Source organism: Tachyglossus aculeatus, chromosome X4, assembly GCF_015852505.1.
Source record: "Tachyglossus aculeatus isolate mTacAcu1 chromosome X4, mTacAcu1.pri, whole genome shotgun sequence".
Lineage (NCBI taxonomy): Eukaryota > Metazoa > Chordata > Mammalia > Monotremata > Tachyglossidae > Tachyglossus > Tachyglossus aculeatus.
The window spans coordinates 30,830,811-30,849,827 of NC_052098.1; the positions used below are offsets into that span (position 1 = coordinate 30,830,811).

The 19,017-nt window shown below is 46.9% G+C and overlaps 1 protein-coding gene and 1 non-coding gene across 2 annotated transcripts; both read right to left on the reverse strand.

The window, feature by feature from the left end:
• Window positions 1-2,030: 2,030 nt before the first annotated feature.
• LOC119948466 lies at window positions 2,031-2,168 on the reverse strand. Its single transcript, XR_005456859.1, has one exon. It is a non-coding gene; the product is annotated as a small nucleolar RNA SNORA7 (small nucleolar RNA).
• A 1,910-nt stretch (window positions 2,169-4,078) lies between these two features.
• On the reverse strand, window positions 4,079-12,375 carry LOC119948108 (histone-lysine N-methyltransferase PRDM9-like). The gene is given in 10 exon segments (XM_038769991.1): window positions 4,079-4,264; window positions 4,267-5,016; window positions 5,637-5,815; window positions 8,834-8,898; window positions 9,756-9,977; window positions 9,979-10,028; window positions 10,269-10,370; window positions 10,883-11,009; window positions 11,672-11,816; window positions 12,340-12,375. Coding segments are annotated over 9 exon segments (1,740 nt in total). The 5' UTR covers window positions 11,795-11,816; window positions 12,340-12,375; the 3' UTR covers window positions 4,079-4,142.
• Between the last annotated feature and the right edge of the window lie 6,642 nt (window positions 12,376-19,017).

Consider the following 19,017-nt stretch of genomic DNA (forward strand, 5'->3'; position numbering starts at 1 on the left):
CAGATGAGATAACTGAGGCACAGAGAGTTGAAGTGACTTGCCCAAGGTCACACTACAGACAAATGGGCAGAGCAGGATTAGAACCCAGGTTCTTCTGACTCCCAGGCCCATGCTCTACCTATTAGACCACACTGCCTCTCTCCTATTGATGTATCATTAACTATACAGAAACATTTAACCAAATGGGAATGAAAGCTAATAACTTTGCTTCCAGAATGAACACACACCTGAAACTAAATGAACTAGTTGCAGACATAGCTGTAGATTTAGATATAGTTTTCTCATTATGTATTATTGTTTTCTTTTTTGCCTCCTTGTCTCTCTTTCTTTAACCAGCACTATAATCAATAATTCCTCAGCACAGGTTCTTGGTTCTGAAATCACTGAACCAAAGCTCTTCCTTCATTCCGGATAGGAGACTCCATCTGTCCCCACAGCAGGTGCTTTGTTACTTTGAAGGATGGGGCTATATAAGGCCTACACTGTTTTGGATGCAGAGGGGCTGAGGTAACAGGAGACCCAGTATTTCATTAGCCAGTTTCCCAAGGTTGTTCAGGGCAGACAGATCCTAGATGACTAAGTACAGCATTTCAGCAGTGCCCTGGAAGAATGATGGCATCGAGCAATAGGTCATTTTAACTAATATTTCCATTTCTTATTTTATGAATAGACTTGATTTTTCTCTTCTCGGAGTTCTATCTTTCTTCATAAGCGTTTTCAGCCACCTAAGAATCAGTAAAGCTGTGCAACCTTTGATCGCTCCAGGTGTTTTTAAGTGACCCCTTCTTTAACCCTCTCAAGCTGGCTCTCAACTATCTTAGAGAGCGGGAGTTCTGCTTTCATTAAGCTGGCTAGAAAATAAGTCAAGGGGCTCCACCCTTCACGAAACAGCAAATACTTAAAGTCTGGGGGGGGAAAGATGAAGTGTGTTTCTCCTTTTATTGATGGTTTGATAAGCTCGTTGTGGGCAGAGAACATGTCTGCCATCTCTGTTGTACTCTCCCAAACGCTTAGTACAGTGTTATGGACATAGTAAGGGCTCAATAAATGCCATTGATGATGATCTCACAGTGGGAAAGGGAGCAGAACTCCAGTGGGTCTCCCAGCGAATATTACAGCTCCAGGGGCATTATAGATTGAGATTACTTGTTTTTTTTAATTAATAAGATGGCTAGGAAAAGAAGGGTAGGGTGCTAATAAACCACACCATCACCTCTCTAGAAATATTTTATATTTTATACCAGGCAATCAGATTTTCAGCTAGTCTATCCCCTGTCTACTCCTGGTATGTCCCCACATTCCTTGATGCCCAATATCTCTATTTGTAAATGCCCAGCTAATAATAAGAACCCCAACGGAGCATGACACATCATCATCATGGCTTAATATATGACTCTCTGCTGTGGAGGGAAGTGTCGGCAGAGGAGGAGGTATATGGTGTGGCTGAACCACTTCCCTTCTCTGAATGCCCAAATCCACTTCTAATGAAGGCTGAGCTGGGCAAGTTGGCTGTCAATCCGCCTGCCATCTAGAATGAACAACTAGCCATTCCTGTGAGGCTGATGATTCAATTTTCACATCATCCAGGTCTTATATTTAGCTTCTTTTTTCCTCCTTCAATGAATAAATGATACACACCGGAATTGTTTCCCACAAAATCGGCACTTAATTGGCTTCCCTGTGTGTTTCGAAAGATATTGACTCAGTATCCTTTGGGTTGGATCTCCTCCCACAGGCCACGCACATGACTAGCCATTTAACTGTATGTTTCCAGGAGTGCCAATTCAAGTCTGATGGGTCGCTTGTCTTGTTTTATGCCTTCAAGTCGTCTCTGATCCTTAGCGACACCGTGGACATATCTCTCCCAGAACGCCCCACCTCCATCTGCAATCGTTCTGGTAGTGGATCCATAGAGTTTTCTTGGTAAAAATACGGAAGTGGTTTACCACTTCCTCCTTCCGCGCAGTAAACTTGAGTCTCCACCCTCGACTCTCTCCCATGCCACTGCTGCCCGGCATAGGTGAGTTTTGACTTGTAACAGATTGCCTTCTACTCGCTAGCCACTGGCCAAGCTACGAATGGAATGGGTGTGCCTCTGCTTGACTCTCCCTCCTGTAATCGAGACTGGTAGAGTACTGGAAACTCTCCAGGTGCGACCCTGAGGGGGGGATGGGTCGCTAAATGCCCTCAAAGTTTGCACATATTCAGTCTCACTCTGTGTGTTTCCTGGAAAAACCATACAGGTTTGATGGGTCGCTAAACGCCTTCCCACAAACTTTGAACACCAATGGCCTCTCCCCTATGTGTGTCCTCTTGTGCTGTTTCAAGTGAGATAACTGTTTGAACCTCTTCCCGATGACCTAAATTTAGGCCAGGCAGGCGCCAGTCTTAAGCATGGCTACCAATCAATCTGCGCATCAGGCAGAAACTCCTCACCCTGGGCTTCAAGGCTCTCCATCACCTCGCCCCCTCCTAGCTCACCTCCCTTCTCTCCTTCTACAGCCCAGTCCACACCCTCCGCTCCTCCACCGCTGATCTCCTCACCGTACCTCGCTCTCGCCTGTCCCGCCATCGACCCCCGGGCCACGTCATCCCCCGGGCCTGGAATGCCCTCCCTCTGCCCATCTGCCAAGCTAGCTCTCTTCCTCCCTTCAAGGCCCTGCTGAGAGCTCACCTCCTCCAGGAGGCCTTCCCAGACTGAGCCCCTTCCTTCCTCTCCCCCTCGTCCCCCTTTCCATCCCCCCATCTTACCTCCTTCCCTTCCCCACAGCACCTGTATATATGTATATATGTTTGTACATATTTTTTTTACTCTATTTATTTATTTATTTTATTTGTACATATCTATTCTATTTATTTTATTTTGTTAGTATGTTTGGTTTTGTTCTCTGTCTCCCCCTTTTAGACTGTGAGCCCACTGTTGGGTAGGGACTGTCTCTATATGTTGCCAATTTGTACTTCCCAAGCGCTTAGTACAGTACTCTGCACATAGTAAGCGCTCAATAAATACGATTGATGATGATGATATATCATATCAAACGAACTGAGAAAGAATGATCTAGTACTAGCAGTACTAGTGGTAATAATAGTAGTATTAGTAGTAGTAATAGAAATAACAGTAGTACTTACTACACAATGCACTGTACTAGGACAATGGGTGAAATGAACCGAGAAGTTACCCAGCTGGAAAACTAAGCAGAGTACCTGTTCATTAAAACACATAGGGCGATAATTGACCTTAGGGAAAGAGCAGGGAGTCAGGGATCCTGGGTTCTAATCCCAGTTCCACCATTTGCCTGCTCTGTGATCTTGGGCAAGTAAGTCACTTAAATTCTCCAGGCCTCCTATGAAATGGGAATCCAGTACTTGTTCTCCCTCCTACTTAGACCATGAGCTCCATGTGGAACTGGGACTCTGCCTGACCTGATTATCTTTTACCTCTCCCAGCATTTGGTACAGTGCTTGGCACACCATAAGCACCACATTTCTTCTTCTTCTTCTTAGGCCTTCATTTATTTTCAGTACATTCCATTGGACATCAGGTTATCTGAGCTGAGACAACTGAAAATCCATATTAAGGTCCCATTTGGTAGTCCTTATAGAAAAGTTTTACAAATGAGACAAATTCATTATGTTTCCTCCATCTTCTGCTCCCACAGTTTAGATCTAAAATATAACTATGAATACCTTGCAACATTTTTACACATCATTCTGCTTTGCAAAACAGTACCCTTTAGAAACTTACAATATATATTAATACTAACATTAAACGACTTTTTAAATTAATACTTCTGCTAAATGTTCTTGTTTTTCTCTCATGCATGAAATTATCGCCTCTCATAATGCTTCTTTTACTTAGTAAACGTTAAAGGTTATGCTTTGAAGAATATTTTTTCCCACTTAGATGTTTGAACCTGCTCATTCTGCAGCGCTTATTTTTCTTTCATTTTAGTCGTGTAGTTCCATCGTATCAGTTTTCTATTCTTTGCAGGTCGACCGTAAATGTATCTGTGGGTGAGTGTTATTTATGGTGGTTATTAATCTATGGAATAAACTGCATCTAAATTTCTTTGGTAGATTCTCTTTATTAACCTTTTTCTCTGGTTCCCATAAGGCAAGAATAATAGTCAGGGTTATTTAGCTTAGTTCTTAATGTAGATGGTCACTTCCTTGTGTATTTGGTAGTTTTTGGTTGATATGCACCAGAAGCTCTTTTCCATAATGGCGGCACTCAAATTGCCTGTTGCCTGTGTATTTGGAGTCTATTGTCTCCTGCGTGTTTCGCGCGATGTTCATTCAGATGATCCTTTCGGCAGAATTTCTTCCCACAGTCCGTGCACAAAAATGGCTTCTCCCCACTATGGGTAAAAGCGTGCCTCCTCAAGTTGGATGGGTCACCAAAAGCTTTCCCACACAGTGAGCAAACGTATGGCCTCACCCCTGTGTGTATCCGGAAGTGCCTATTCAGGTTGGATGGGTCGCTAAACGCTCTCTTACAAACTTTGCACACCAATGTCTTCTCCCCGGTGTGTATCCTCTTGTGTTGCCTCACGTGAGTTAAATGCTTGAAAGTCTTGTGGCAGACATCGCAGCAGTGCCTCCGCGGAGAGGCGCTCCTTTCTGCACACCCCTCCTGGGCCTCGCTCAGACCCGACGCCTGCCTGACTTGCTCTTGCTCACTCTCCTTTCTCTCTTTCTCTGTTTCATCCGAGAGTCCTCCCTGGCGTGCGGGGGGCAATCTCCCCAAAGCTTTCTCTCCTCCCAAAGCCTTGGCCCTCTCTATCCGTTCACTTTTTCTGAGTCCTCCCTGCTTCACCCGGCTACGATCTGGATCCTGCCGTTCATCTTGGCGAGCCGCAGTGTCCTCGTGTGTCGGCGGGAAGTCACGGGCGGAGCTTCGCCTTTTTCTGGTAGTCCGGAGGGCAGCCGAGGGACGCCTGCTCCGGACACGCGGCTTGACTACGCTACCTCTCGATGATGGTGCGAAAGAACTTCCAGAAAAATGAGGCCTTGGCCCTGAGGGGAGAAAAACCGTCACCTTATCTGCCGCTCTCTCCCACCCATCAGAGTCCCATGACGTGGTCAAAGCAGTCACCGGTTTCCTGCTTTCTATACAGCCCCCCTTCCCTGAGTCTTCCCTGACCCCTTTATCCCTGCTGGCCGGTCCTGCCGCGCCCCACCAGGACAGTAGAATGAGCCCTTCTCTGTAAGTCCAAGACCCGCAGAGAAGATGTTCAGCGCGAGTCCAAGACCCGGACGCTGAGCCATAGTGATGGGGTGCAGGGGTTCCTGCCCCCAAGAGACCACGTCTCTGGCCCACAGCACTCATGGAAATGGGGGGAGGAAAGGGTTGGGGACCCCACCCACACACCTTGCTGCCCTGTCAGTCTCACCCAGCCCCTCCTCTCGTTCCCTTGGCCAGGGTGGAGGGAGCGAGATTGGGGGGTGTCGGCGAGATGCTTCTGCCAAGGAGGGTGCGGGTTCAGTTTTGCAGGACGATCAGACTCAACACTAAGCGTTAGCCGAGGCGATCCCGGCTGACAGGGCTGACATCCCGTCCCTCCTCCCATCATCATCGGAGTTCCAACCTGGGCCCCACGAACGTTCATCTCTACTCCCAGGCCTCCGGTGGTTACCTGGCTCCGGGTTCTGATTGTATGGGAGGAGTCCCAGATTACGGCCATATTCTTCCCCGTACCACACCAGCAACTCTTGACCAGGTGGAATCACACGGCGGGTACGATAGTAGATCTCTCCGCGGAACTGAATCGCCATTAAATTCTGCTCTTCGTCATTCCGAGCACAATTCACATACCTATCAATCAATGATACTTATTGAGCGCTTACTTTTGCAGAAAACTATTGAATGCATGGGAGAGAACAATGGAGTTGGTAGATGCGATCCCTGCCCACAAGGAGTTTATAATCTAGTGGGGTAGACGACGATATTATAAATTACATTTAGGGGAAGCACCAGAGTACGAGTACATTGTACATAAGCGATCTGGGAGTGGAGATGAGTAGAATATCCAGTTTCTAGAGTGTATGGATGAAAGCGCATAGGCGACGCTGAAAGGAAGGAGAATAGGGTGGGGAGTTGAGAAATTAGTCAGGGAAGGCTTCCTAGGGGAAATATGATGTTAGGAAGGTTTTGAAGAAGGGGAAAATGATAGTCTAACAAGAAATGCTTACTGAGGTAACCAGGACCAGAGGGAGTTGGCAGGGTAGAGGTAAGAAAAGAATTGTGGTAGTCGTTAAGCACTTACTTTGTGCCAAGCGCTAGGATGGATACAGTACAATCAGAACAGACGCAGTCCCTATCCCACATGGGCTCACAGTGCATGCAAGTCCACAGAATTAAGCTCAATGATGTTCTTCAGAGCCGAACTGATTTAAATTTTTGAAATGGAGAGACTGGGGAATAATCAACTTCCAGAAACCATCAAACATGCTAGAAATGCTATGCTAAGAGCAGGAAGAAAAGCGTAAATTCACTGGGGTAAGTGAATAAGTGTGAGTTTAGAGAAGGAGGTATATAAGCAAGTTCAATACGGACCATCACCTTAAAGTCCAGCTGGTATGTCATTGGCATTTCGAATAAAACCACATCATTATTGACGTATTTCATTGCCAGGAAGACCTCGGCCTCCTGATATTATTGGTCCCGGTAAACGGAGTCTTCGATTGAAAAGTTCTGTCAGAACCGTTTTTCCCCAAGATATTGAAATCTCCCAAGTACTTAGTACAGTGCTCTGCAAGCACTGAGCGCTCAATAAATTACACTGATTTATAAATGAATGATAGTTCATAAATGGTGGGTTCGTTCTCAAATCAAAGCTAGATGCCCTATTTCACTCGAAATAACAAATTACTCAATTATAGGTGAACAATATAGCTACGTTAATGCACTTGCAAATACCAGCCGTACTGACCAAAGTGTTTAAAATATGGCCCATAGTAAATGGGGGAGGGTGTGGAATAGCAGCAAGGAACCAAGAGCCTGGGGCCTTGAGGAGTGTGAGGACCAGTCCCTCAGAGAACCATGGTTAACCGCTTCGTTTTGCATCGTCTTCTTAGATCGTTCATTTGGTAATGATCGCTGCTTCTCATTGTTATTGTTCTGGCTGATTACCCTCATTTAGATTGTGATCTCCAAATGCAACAGACCTGGTCCAATGTGTTTACCTAGGAATGAGTTGAGCAAGCACTTGGCAGGGTGCTTCACAGATAGTAAACACTTAACCAGTAACGGTACTACGTTAGGAAGGGGTTGGGTAGGAGGAGAAAGAGCAGAGCCTAACGCCAAGCAGATCGCCTTGAGGGCGACCCAGGAATCAGTTGCCGTAAGCACTTCCATACGGGTCTGGAGTCCCAATCAGGGAACAGTTGAGTAGACACCCCAGACTGGGCTGAAGCAGTTTGCAGAGCTGTTCTGGGATGGGAAGGGGGCCCGATACGCTACTGTGTAGTAGCTGCTGTCTGCCAATATTTTGAAAATTCATTAAGGGCAGGGAACGTGCCTACTATTTCTGTTGTACTGTACTCTCCTAAACTCTCAGCACAGTGCTCTGCACATAGTAAGCGTTCAATAAATGCCACTGATTGATTGACTGGATTCGCAAGAGGGGGAGGGACGGAATGGGGGAGGGCGCATTAGAGCTGGACCACGACAGGCCCGGGAATGGTTGTGGGGGGGATTAAAAAGGAATAGAATAGTTCTCCCGTGATACCGACCTACTGCTAACATTAGCCCCATCAGCAAGACACCAGGAAAGGAAGACAAGGAAGAAGGAAGGGGCATTAGGGAAGACGAGGCGAGGGTGTCGGTACTGCAATCCCCCATTTTGTCTGCTCCCTACACCCTTTAAATTCTGCGTCGCCCTTGCACTTGGAATTGTACTCTTTTAAGACCTTGATTGCTCATCCCACCAGAAAAGCAGCATTTATGTATATATCCCTAATTCATCTGAATATCTGTCTCCCCCTTTGATAATAATAATAATAATTATGGTATTTGCTAAACGCTTACCACGTGCCAGGCATTGTACTAAGCGCTGAGATGGATATAAGCAAATCAGGTTGGACACAGTCTCTGTTCCACATAGGGCTCACAGTTTTCATCCCCACTTTACAGATGAGGTAACTGAGGCACCGAGAAGTGAAGTGGTTTGCCCAAGGCCACACAGAAGACAAGTGGTGGAGCCAGGATTAGAACCCCTGACTGTCTGACTCCCAGAACCATGCTCTAACCATTTACGCCATGCAGCATGGCTCAGTGGAAAGAGCACGGGCTTGGGAGACAGAGGTCATGGGTTTAAATCCCGGCTCCACCAATTGTCAGCTGTGTGACTTTGGGCAAGTAACTTGACTTCTCTGTGCCTCAGTTACCCAATCTGTAAAATGGGGATGAAGACTGTGAGCCCCACGTGGGACAACCTGATCACCTTGTATCCTCCCCAGCGCTTAGAACAGTGCTTTGCACATAGTAAGCGCTTAACAAATGCCATGATGATGATGATGATGATGATGATGATGATGATGATTATTATTATTATTATTATTATCTTCTAACTACTCCTTTGGGGAGGGAGTGTGTCTACCAACTCTGTTATATTGTGTTCTCTATAGCGCTTAGTACAGTGCTCTGCACATAGTAGTCGCTCAATAAATATCACTGATCGATTGCTGTTGGCTTTATTGAAACAATGAAGAAGAGTTGCTTAAATTAGGAACGAATTTCAGGGTACGGCTGAAAGGCTCGCAAAAATTTGTTCTGGGACTGAGGATAACGCATTTTTACTGACCTGTCTGCACCGATTAAACCTATTCTCACCTCATCCAGTTGGAAAAAGATGTGTTCTTCCCATCCACGTACTCATAGTTTTTGCCTCTGACGATCTGCAGTTTAGGAGGCAGAGGGAGACACGAGGGCATGGCCCCTTTACCCTTCTGGTATAACAGCCCAGCACTGCCGGCCAAAACAGGAAGAACCTGCTGACAGCATCTTCCCGTAGGAGTCCTCCCGTGGCACGTAATGGCACACATAGTTGGTGCTCATGGATGCATGTGTGCCATCACGGGGACAGCATCTCGTTCCATCCGCGTCCCCCCTTTGGGGACCCAGGAAGCACATCCTGAACTAAACGGTTCCAAACGCCTGGGGCCACCTCCCAATCCCTTCCCTCTCCCGCTCCCCGTTCTCAACCCACAACTCTCTCAACAACCATTGGAAGGGACCCAGGTTCAGGACTCAGATCCCCGTGAATGGAAAACGAGCCCAAGGGAAGATAAATTTTCATTCTTTGCCTCTGCCCGGTTCCGGGGGGACGTGGGGTGGGGGGAAGCCCGTGGGTCTTCCAGCCCCTCTGTACCCTCATCTGTGACTTGGAACCCCCGTAACAAGGAGTAGTACCCTCGGGGGTACAGGCAGGGTCTCCCATGGTGAAGGACACACATCTCTGGAAAATCAACGGGATACCAGCTCATCGCCTCTTGCGCGGGACTGAGGGAAATCAAGGGGTCAGAGTTGATGGACTGATGAGGGCAAGGGGAGATGTCCCCGTGCTACTGCCATACATACATTTAAATACCCAGTACTCTTCCCCAAACACCCTCTGTTTTTACTCCAATCAAGGACAGCTACTTGCACACTCATAACCCAGCTGCTGCTGGGAGCAGAGCCCTGAGTTAGGGCTGCCCGGAGGCAGATTTACGGGGTTAAGATCGTTGTAAAACGCGGAGCGTGTAGAACTCACCATCCAAGCGTATCCGCTGTAGGACTCCTTCTCACTGTATGTCTTTGTTCCCATGTATGGCCCGAAGTGCAGCCCCCGAGACAAGGTTGTGGCTTGATTCCACACGCCAAGCCCGGCATTGGGGATGCCGGACGTCTTGATCTGCAGCCCGGGGGGTAAGGTGACCAAAGAACGATTTATTTGATACCTTTCGGCCGCAGAGTCTTTGATAAATATGGGGGGGGCCGTGCACTGAACATTTTTCCAGGAAATGTAACTGGCACTCCTCACAGACTGTGGAGAAAGCAGAGCTCTGACTCAGGATAAATTGGTTTTGGTAGGTGACGATGGGGAGAGGGAGATTTCCAGGCTTTAAGGGCAGGGAAGTAGGGCGTTTGCTAGAGAGTTAAGGAAGGACAGTTTCTTGAGACCGTTTGCTGGCCTGGGCAGAGGGTGAATGAAGAGACTGGGAAAGTTGTTGGGGAGTGTTTCGGGCCGAGGAGGGGGAAAGTGCTCAGCAGGACAGTCACTCACACAAATAGTCGTCTTCCTCGGGTTCATAGTCCTCAGTATATATTTTCCTTTCCTGCTTCCTCAGGTTGAAATCACGGACCTTGGGCTGCTCTCTACCTCGCTCTGGGATGGAAGACTCCTCGTTAGACTCTGCCAGGTCAGATCAGATAATCCAAAACTCCAGGGGCCCCCAAACGCAGCTCAAACAGCTTGATGAAAGTAGGTTAGGACCGTGATGTCCCCAGCCTTTTTGCTGTGGGTACTTCCAGTCGGGTCTTAAATTCACCTCCCTAGCCTAAGGGCCTCCTCTTTCCAGGTCAGGGATCTACAAACCACACTCCCGTTCTCGACTTTCCCAGCCCTCTTGAATCCCAAGCAGTTTTGTCTCTCGGCAGGACAGAACTCTCCTCATCTAACCCATCCTGAGCCAAGCTCAGCTTGAAGAGCTTCAGCCTAAATTCATTTTCCCTAAAGCACAACCCTACCACCGGCCATTAGAACCAGGCACAAAATCTGGAAAGTGAAGAAAAGGATGCCTTTCTCCATTCCCTCCTCCCCTCCAACCCCCCACCCCGGCGCCCCGTCAGATTTCCCCCAGTTCAGAAAATCAGGGATAGAAATTCTTCAGGACAGACCATTTTCCCTTGATGTTTCTGTATTTGATCGACTCCTTGTGATCCTCATCTGCAGAACCTCTGGCAAATCCTTTCGCCTTTTCTGGTGGGATTCCATACTTGAAGTCATCCGAGCCTCCGTCGTATTCTGAATGGCAAGCTTGTCATCACCATTGTTGTCAGCAACGACAAAACATCACAATAGTAGATCCCAAGAATCGAGGGGAATGGTTGGGGAAGAAGGGGACAAACCCATTGCACCTGTGGGGGGGGGGGGGTCCATGAAATCTAGGGAGGGGCCGGACAGGAAGGAAGGGGCACATTCATTTCATTCAATTTAGAATTGCAGCCAAAGTCACTCCGCCCCCTGACAGGGGATGAGACTTGGCCAGGTAAAGAGAACCCTCTATTTCAATCTAAACAACGGAGTGGTGCTGAAGTGTCAGGCCTCGGGTCGTTACAACCTTCCTTCTTCTCCTCTGCACCAGTTCCCACTTAATCCTGTGCCTCTCCTGGCCTCATTCAGCCGACACCAAACCAGGGGACTTTGGGTGGGGAATGTGGGGAGTGGGAGGCCTTTCACAGAGACCATGAGGAGGGGCGTGGCAAAAACCCTTATTCCTGCCTCTTTACCTGGAAAACCAGAAAGCATCTCTAACGGCAACTGCACCCGTTGCATCCAGGCCAAGTTCCCGAGGCTCTGACCCCCTAATGCCATGCCCTCAGGACCTAGATATGTATGGCTCCATCTTCCCTGGATCTGAGGTCCTGAAGGACCAGACTCTTTGCTCAGACCCTGATTTAGCTTACCTCCCGGGGGCCCTTCACCTGGAGCATCTTCTTAGTCATTCCAACTCTGGTCCTGCTCGAAATTTCCTCTAGTCTCCTACCCCTTCGGCTGTCCATGGATTCAGGCACCTGCTCGTCAGACATTTTCGGATTCCCGGAGCCTTAGCTGAGATAGGCGAGAGGGAGAAAGTCCAGTTTGGGATTCCAACTCAATAAAAGTGAACAGAGGGACTCACCCAGGGCACCAGTTCAGGAGAAGGAGGAAGGAGAGGAGGAGAAGGCCGTTCTCTCTCTGATTTGGAAAATACTTTAGAGAAATAGCATGGTGGTGTCCCCCCCCCCCCCCCGAGATAACGGCTAAATGGCGACCATCCCGGGGTCCGGGGAGAGAGGGGTGTGTTAGGGCCTCCCGCAGTTCGGGGGAACCTTGGTCAGGGGGACGGGGCGAAAGCCCGGGATCCGCCTCTCCTGAGGTAAAGGATCTTCGTGGCGGCCCGGCGCGAGCGGGTACTAGAGGGGCAGATCCAGGCCGCCCTGAGGGCCCGAGGGCCCGTGCGTTCAACGCGGGGCGAGGCCGGGCCCCACCGCGGCCGGCGCCCGGGTGGGCTTTCTGGAGAAGAACCTCTCTGGTCGGTCCTCTGTGTGAGAGATTTAGAGCAAAGATCAACGGTTCAAAGCAGTTTTCCTACCACTTGAGGCGCTGCCTCTAAACGCCTCGAATCCGGAACAGCCAATCCCGCGGCGACGAGGATCTGGACCACCAAACCGCACGCGGAATTCAGGGACGCGGGAAAGAGGTGTTTGTGACGTACAATGTGTAAGAGAGAACCGAAGGAGGGGAAGCAGCAGGGAAGGATTCCAAGGTGTACTTTTTTCTACAAAGTGTTAATGTATTAACAGTAATTAATTGATGAAGCTTAATCCTTCGAGGTGATCTTATTATTCAGTGGCACTTTATAGAATCACCAGACCTGTTCTCTGCAAACTTTATATTATCAAATCGCCGGACTTTTCCATAGGCTGTGTGCGGGGGAGACAGAGGGGGCGGGGGAGGGGGTTTTGAGGTGACAGTCACCCCTGCACCCGTCCAAATGGCTTCGGGAGGGGAGGTGGGTGGGTCATGAGCTGGTGGGACTAGTGCTTATTCTACACTTTAGATTTCAGACCTAGTAGGGGGTCTGTTGCCATCTCTCTGTCCAGGTGGGCTGCACCGCTTTCATGTAAAAGCATGAGTTATATCCCTTCTGATGAGCAGTGACGCATTACCCAATTTTGTGTGTCCCATGCAGTTCTGTTTTGTGTAACCTAATCTTCTCCCCTTATACTCATGCTCTCAGTCTCTCTCACTCATATGGCTTCTACTTTCTTCTCCATGCAGATGATTCTAAAGTTTACCTCTCCTCTGACCTTCAAAGCCCCCATCCCCTCTTGCCACCTGCATGTCCTTTGGGCACCTCAAACTTAACAAAACTAAAATTAGACTACTCATCTTCCCTCCTAAATCTACCTCAAATCTATCTCTCTTGCTCTGACTTCTCGTCTGGCTTACAATGCCCCCATCTCCTCTCACCTTCAGTACACCCCTACTTGCATGTCCTATTGGCACCTCAAAAATTATGGGCACACGTCTAAAATTAAGCTATTCGTCTTCCCTCCTAAAACGACTCCATTTCCCAGCTTCTTGCCTCAGGTAATAACACTACCATCCTCCCTCTACTGAAACCTGCAACCTTGACTACATCCTTGACTCTTCCCCTGTCCCATTTGATCTACCACCCAGTACTGGAAGATCGTCCTACACAACAACTCTCGCATCCACCCCTTCCTCTCCATTCAAACAGTTACCATTCATGTACAAGCTCTGGTCATATCGCAGCTGAACTACTCTATTATCAGCCTGCTCACTGGTCTCCCTGCCTCCAGCCTCTGCCCTCTCCAGTCTATACTGCATGCTCCTACACGTATTATCTTTCAGAAGCTTCTCTCAATTTCTCTGCTTCTCAACCACTCTATTTCCCCCCTGTGTCATTCCACATCAGCTAAAAATCAATCATTCGATCTGTGACATCGATTGGCTGCTTATTGTAGGCAGAGTACTGAATTAAGCACTTGAGAAGGTACAACAGAGGAGACACAATCCAATGCCCTCAAGCATTTTACAATCTACTCCTCCCAATCAGCTTCAAGGCTCTCTACCAATCTATCCCACCTGCATATCAATCCTCTTCACTTACTACCCCCATTTTGTCCACCCACCCTCTTAGATCCTCTCAAGCCAACCTTCCAACTGTACCTAGCTCTCGACACTCTCACCTCTGTTCACTCACTCATGCTATTTCTCCAGCTTGGAAAGCCCTTATTCCCCACATCTGACAGCCTGCAGCCCTCCCCATAGTCAAATCCTTCCTAAAATCTCATCTCCAACAAGCCTCCTTCATTAATTTCCAGCTTCCCAAGTCATATAAACTAATAAGCTACCTTTCATACTTATGTCCTTATTTCTCATGCTCAGCCCTCAGGTATATGCATTTATTCAATTATTTGTTTCAATTACTCTATAAATAATTTTATTCCTGTCTCTCATATTGGAGAGAAGGCCCCTAGTGGGCAGGAAATTTCATTTCTTTGTTTCGTATTTACCAAACACCTTGTACAGTGCATTACACCCAGTGGGTGCTCCCCCAAATGCTCCTCCTACTGCAACTTCTAGATCAAGAAGAGAAAATGCCATCGATTCATGCAGTCGTATTTATTGAGCACTTACTGTGTGCAGAGCACTGAACTAAGCACTTGGAAAAGTACAACACAACAATAAACAGTGACATTCCCTGCCTAAAATGAGCGGGGGAGACAGACATCAATTCAAATAAATAAAATTACAGATATGTACATAAAAGTGCTGTGGGGCTGAGAGGGGGGAAGAGTAAAGGGAAAAGTCAGGGTAACACAGAAGGGAGTGGGAGAAGAAAAATGGGGCTTAGTCTGGGAAGGGCTCTTGGAGGAGCTGTGCCGTCAATAAGGCTTTGAAGTGGGGGGAGAGCATTCCAGGCCAGAGGCAGAACATGGGCTGGGGGTCGTTAGCAAGACAGGCGAGACCGAGGCACAGTGAGGAGGTTAGCACAAGAGGAGCAAAGTGTATGAGCAGGGTTGTAGCAGGAGAGAAGTGAGGTGACATAGGAGGGGGTGAGGTGATGGAGTGCCTTAAAGCCAATGGTGGGGCGTTTTTGTTTAATACAGAGGTGGATGGGAAATCGCTGGAGTTTTTTTGAGGAGGTGGGGTGACATATTCTGAACGTTTTTGTAGAAAAATGAGCCGGGCAGTAGAGTGAAGTATGGACTGGAGTGGGCAGAAACAGAAGGCCAAGAGGTCAGCAAGGAGGCTGATGGGTAATCCAGGTGGGATGCATTGTCTCACAGCAAAATGGGAGAGAATCTTCTGTGGCATGAATACGATTTCTCTTCAAAACCCGAGGTCTGTGTAGAGCTAGTTAAACAGATTTATGTTTACAGTGGTTTCCCTTTGGGCTTCTAGGGATTGAGGTCAATGAAAGGAGGAATGAATGGCAGGAAAGGAAGCAGGAAGATGTGTATGTGTGTGTATGGTTATGTGTGTTCTGTGAGAGACAGTGAAAGAGAGAGGAGGGGAGAGAGAAACCCAGAAGAGAAATAAATAGATGATAAAATATTTTCACTACAGGCTTAAGAGGCTGGACTTCAGGGAATATCAGATGCAGTATTTTCTGTTTTGGTGGGCAAAAGAATTTCCTGGAAAATGCACCCACCAATTTCCAATCTGGTAGAGGGGGAGAGGATCTGATACCTTTATTTTTGTCATGGAATATTTTTTCAGTAAAATTGATTTAAAAGCCAAAGGAATATGCAAGTCCTTCCCAAATAAAATCTAACTCCCACCAATTAAGTGGTATCAATATACCTTACCCAAAGCACTCACCAGCCTACTCTCTGTACCTTGAGCTCATCTATCCTGTCACTGACCCCTTGCCCACATCCTCTCGGGCTTGGAACTCCATCCTCCTTCATATCTGACAGACAACTCTCCCCAGTTACAAAACGTTCTTAAAATCATTTTTTCACCCAAGAGGCCTTCCCTGATTGAGCCTTCATTTCCCTGGACTGCCTTCCCCTATGCATCTACTATGGCTATGTGTTCCTAAAACACTGTGATATGCAACCCTGCCCCATAGTCATCATCATCATCAATGATATTATTAAGTGCTTACAATGTGAAGACCACTGTACTAAGCCCTTGGGAGAGTATAGTGCAGCAGAGTTGATAGATATATTCCCTGCCCACAATGAGTTTAGAGACTTGAAGCAGAGACAGACATTAATATAAATTAATGATGTATAATAAATAATTTATGGATATGTACATAAGTGTTGTGGAGTTGAAGGTGGGGCAAATATCAAAAGGCCAAAGGTCGCAGGTCCAAGTGTGTAGATGATGCAGAAAGGAGAGGGAACTGAAGAAAAGAGGGCTTAATTGGGGAAGGCCTCTTGGAGGAGATACGACCTTAATAAGGTTTTGAGTTGGGCAGAGTGGTGGTATGGAGTGGGAGGGAGTTCCAGGCTAGAGGGAGGACTTGGGAATGGGGTCATTGGTGAGGTAGATGAGATTGAGACACAGTGAGTAAACTGGTGCTAAAGGAGCCAAGTGTGCAGGCTGGGCCGTAGTAGGAGATCAGTGAGGTGAGGTAGGAGGGGGCGATCTGATGAAGTGCTTTAAAGCCAATGGTAAGTAGCATCTGTTTGAGGTGGATGGACAACAATTGGAGGTTCTTGAGGAGTGGGGAGACATGGACTGACCTCTGTTTAGAAAAATGATCTGGGCAGCAAAGTGAAGTGTGGTCTGGAGTGGGGAGAGGCAGGAGGTTGGGAGTTCAGCAAGGGAGGCAGATGCAGTGGTCAAGGTGAGATAGGATAAGTGCTTGGATTAGCGTAATAATAGTTTGGATGGAGAGGAAAAGGCCTATTTTAACACCATTGTGAAGGTAAAACCGGCAAGATTTGGTGACAGACTGAATATGTGGGTTAAATGAGCAAAATGAGTTGAGCACATATGTACATATCCTCAAATTCTACTAGTCCTCTAATCTGTAATTTATTTTAATATCTGTCTCCCCCTATAGAATGCAACCTCCTTATGGGCAGGGATCGTGTCTACCAACTCTATTGTGTTGTACTTTTCCAAGTGCTTAGTACAGGACTATGCACCCAGTAAGCACTCAGTAAATAGCATTGATTTATTAAGAATGTTCATACGAACCTCTTACTTGGAAAGGTTAAGAACAAGGATGTTTTAGCTCCCTGTGGACCTATATGCCTAAAATAAAATTTACTTGTTGGGTTCACAATAATCCAAAAAGCAGATATGGAGTTCTGAATATAACTTTGCATTCTAAACGAATCCTTGGCTTTGTTATAAAAAGGTTTTACAGTAAGATCTTCCAAAGAGCAGAAGATCTTCCTTAAAGGAAAACCCTTTAGAGACAGATATTTTGCAGATCCTTCTTTTCTTTTCTTCCATCAAATATGTAAGGGCTATTCTCTGAATTTTGAAAGTTTAAGCTGTCCAAATTCACACTGTGATCATTTAAGAGGTTGGGAAGGTATGGGTTTGGGGGAGTGCTTATATGTGCAAACATTAAACAAATCTTTAGGCACATGATTAGGGACTAACCAAGGTAGTACAAGATGGACTCAACTAGCAGTTATTTAAGCAGCATGGCCTAGACTAATGATAAGAGACTGACCCTCTAATTAAGATCTGGGTTCAAGTCCAGACTCTGCCCCCAACCTGCTGGGTAACTCTGGGCAACTCACCCAATCTCTGCATTCATTTTCCTCATTGAGAAGATGCAGTCAGTGCTCTTTCATTTCTCCCTTGTGGACTTGTGGAGCAAATTCTGGTTTTTATCATTCAGTATAATGCCAAGGAGAGGAAGTGATGAGGACAAAAGGCAATGATGATTTTGAAAAGGCTTGAGAAGAATATAATAATTCTAGACAAATTCAAATTCTTGTTATAATTATTATTGTAAAGTATGAACAGAGGGATAAGCCTTTATTGAACCTGCCATAAGAGTTTCACAGCCCTGCACAATCAAATTTCTTAAAAGTTCCAGGGAAGAATCAACTGATGCCATGGATTTGGAAGGAATAGTTTACTTTTGTTTCAGCCACCGATTTATGTCCAATAACAATTTTCAGGCCATAACAGGACTTCATTCATAGTGATCTGAAATCGTTTTTCAAATGACTTTATTATGGAATGAGACCTGCTGGTGGTCCAGTGGAAAGAGAATTCATCTGGGAATCGGGAGACTTGGGTTCTAGTCCCAGTTCATCCTGCTCAGGCTATGCCATCAGTGGTGAGGGTTTCTGACCAAAGAAGCACCTAAGGTGTTCCAGGAGATGAGCCGGGCCAGCAGCAAATGTTGTGGGGAAGTTTTCTGACAAAAATAAAAAAACTTTCCTAAAATTACATCTCCTTCAAGGGGCCTTCCCAGATTAAACCCTTTATTTCCTCTATCTGTGTGCATTTGTGTGCACAAATATCTACTTCATTTATTTATTTTTGAATTCTCTGGCTGTAAATGTATTTATGTTTGTCTCCCCCATCAGAGAGGGAGCTCCTAGTGGGCTGGGTATGTATCTGTGATGGTACGCTGACTAGCCCTACATTCAGAGGAAGGGAAGAGGAGACTCACTCCTATGGGACTTTTTTGAGGGAAGTTAAGTGGAATAATGATAATATTGAATAATATTGAATAATGATCATTTTTTAGGCACTTGCTATCGGCCAAGCCCTGTACCAAGCTCTGCTGTAGATACAACATAATCAGGTTGGTTATTGTCCCATTCTTTCATGGGACTTAACAGTCTAAGTAGGAATGAGAACACGTTGGGGCCGATGGGCCTGGGAGAGGGGACGTTTGTTTAGACGTGCCAGGTAGTTTCCAGTGCCGGGATTGTGAGCCTCTTGGCTGCTTCTTGGCACATGTCCAAACTATTCATTCATTCATTCAATCAATCAATCGTATTTATTGAGTGCTTAACTGTGTGCAGAACACTGTACTAAGAGCTTGGGAAGTAAACATTAGCAACATATAGAGACAGTCCCTACCCAACAACGGGCTCACAGTCTAGAAGGGAACTATCAACTTTTCATTCATTCATCCATTCGATCGTATTTACTGAGCGCTTACCGTGTACAGAACACTCAACCTTGCTCTCCCTCCTGTCTGTGCCCCCGCCCCCCACGACTGCAGGCTGGAGTTGTCAGGGGAGGGGGAAACTGGCCCATCTGGAGAGCGGGCATGAGGGAACCTAAGAAAAAGAGGAGT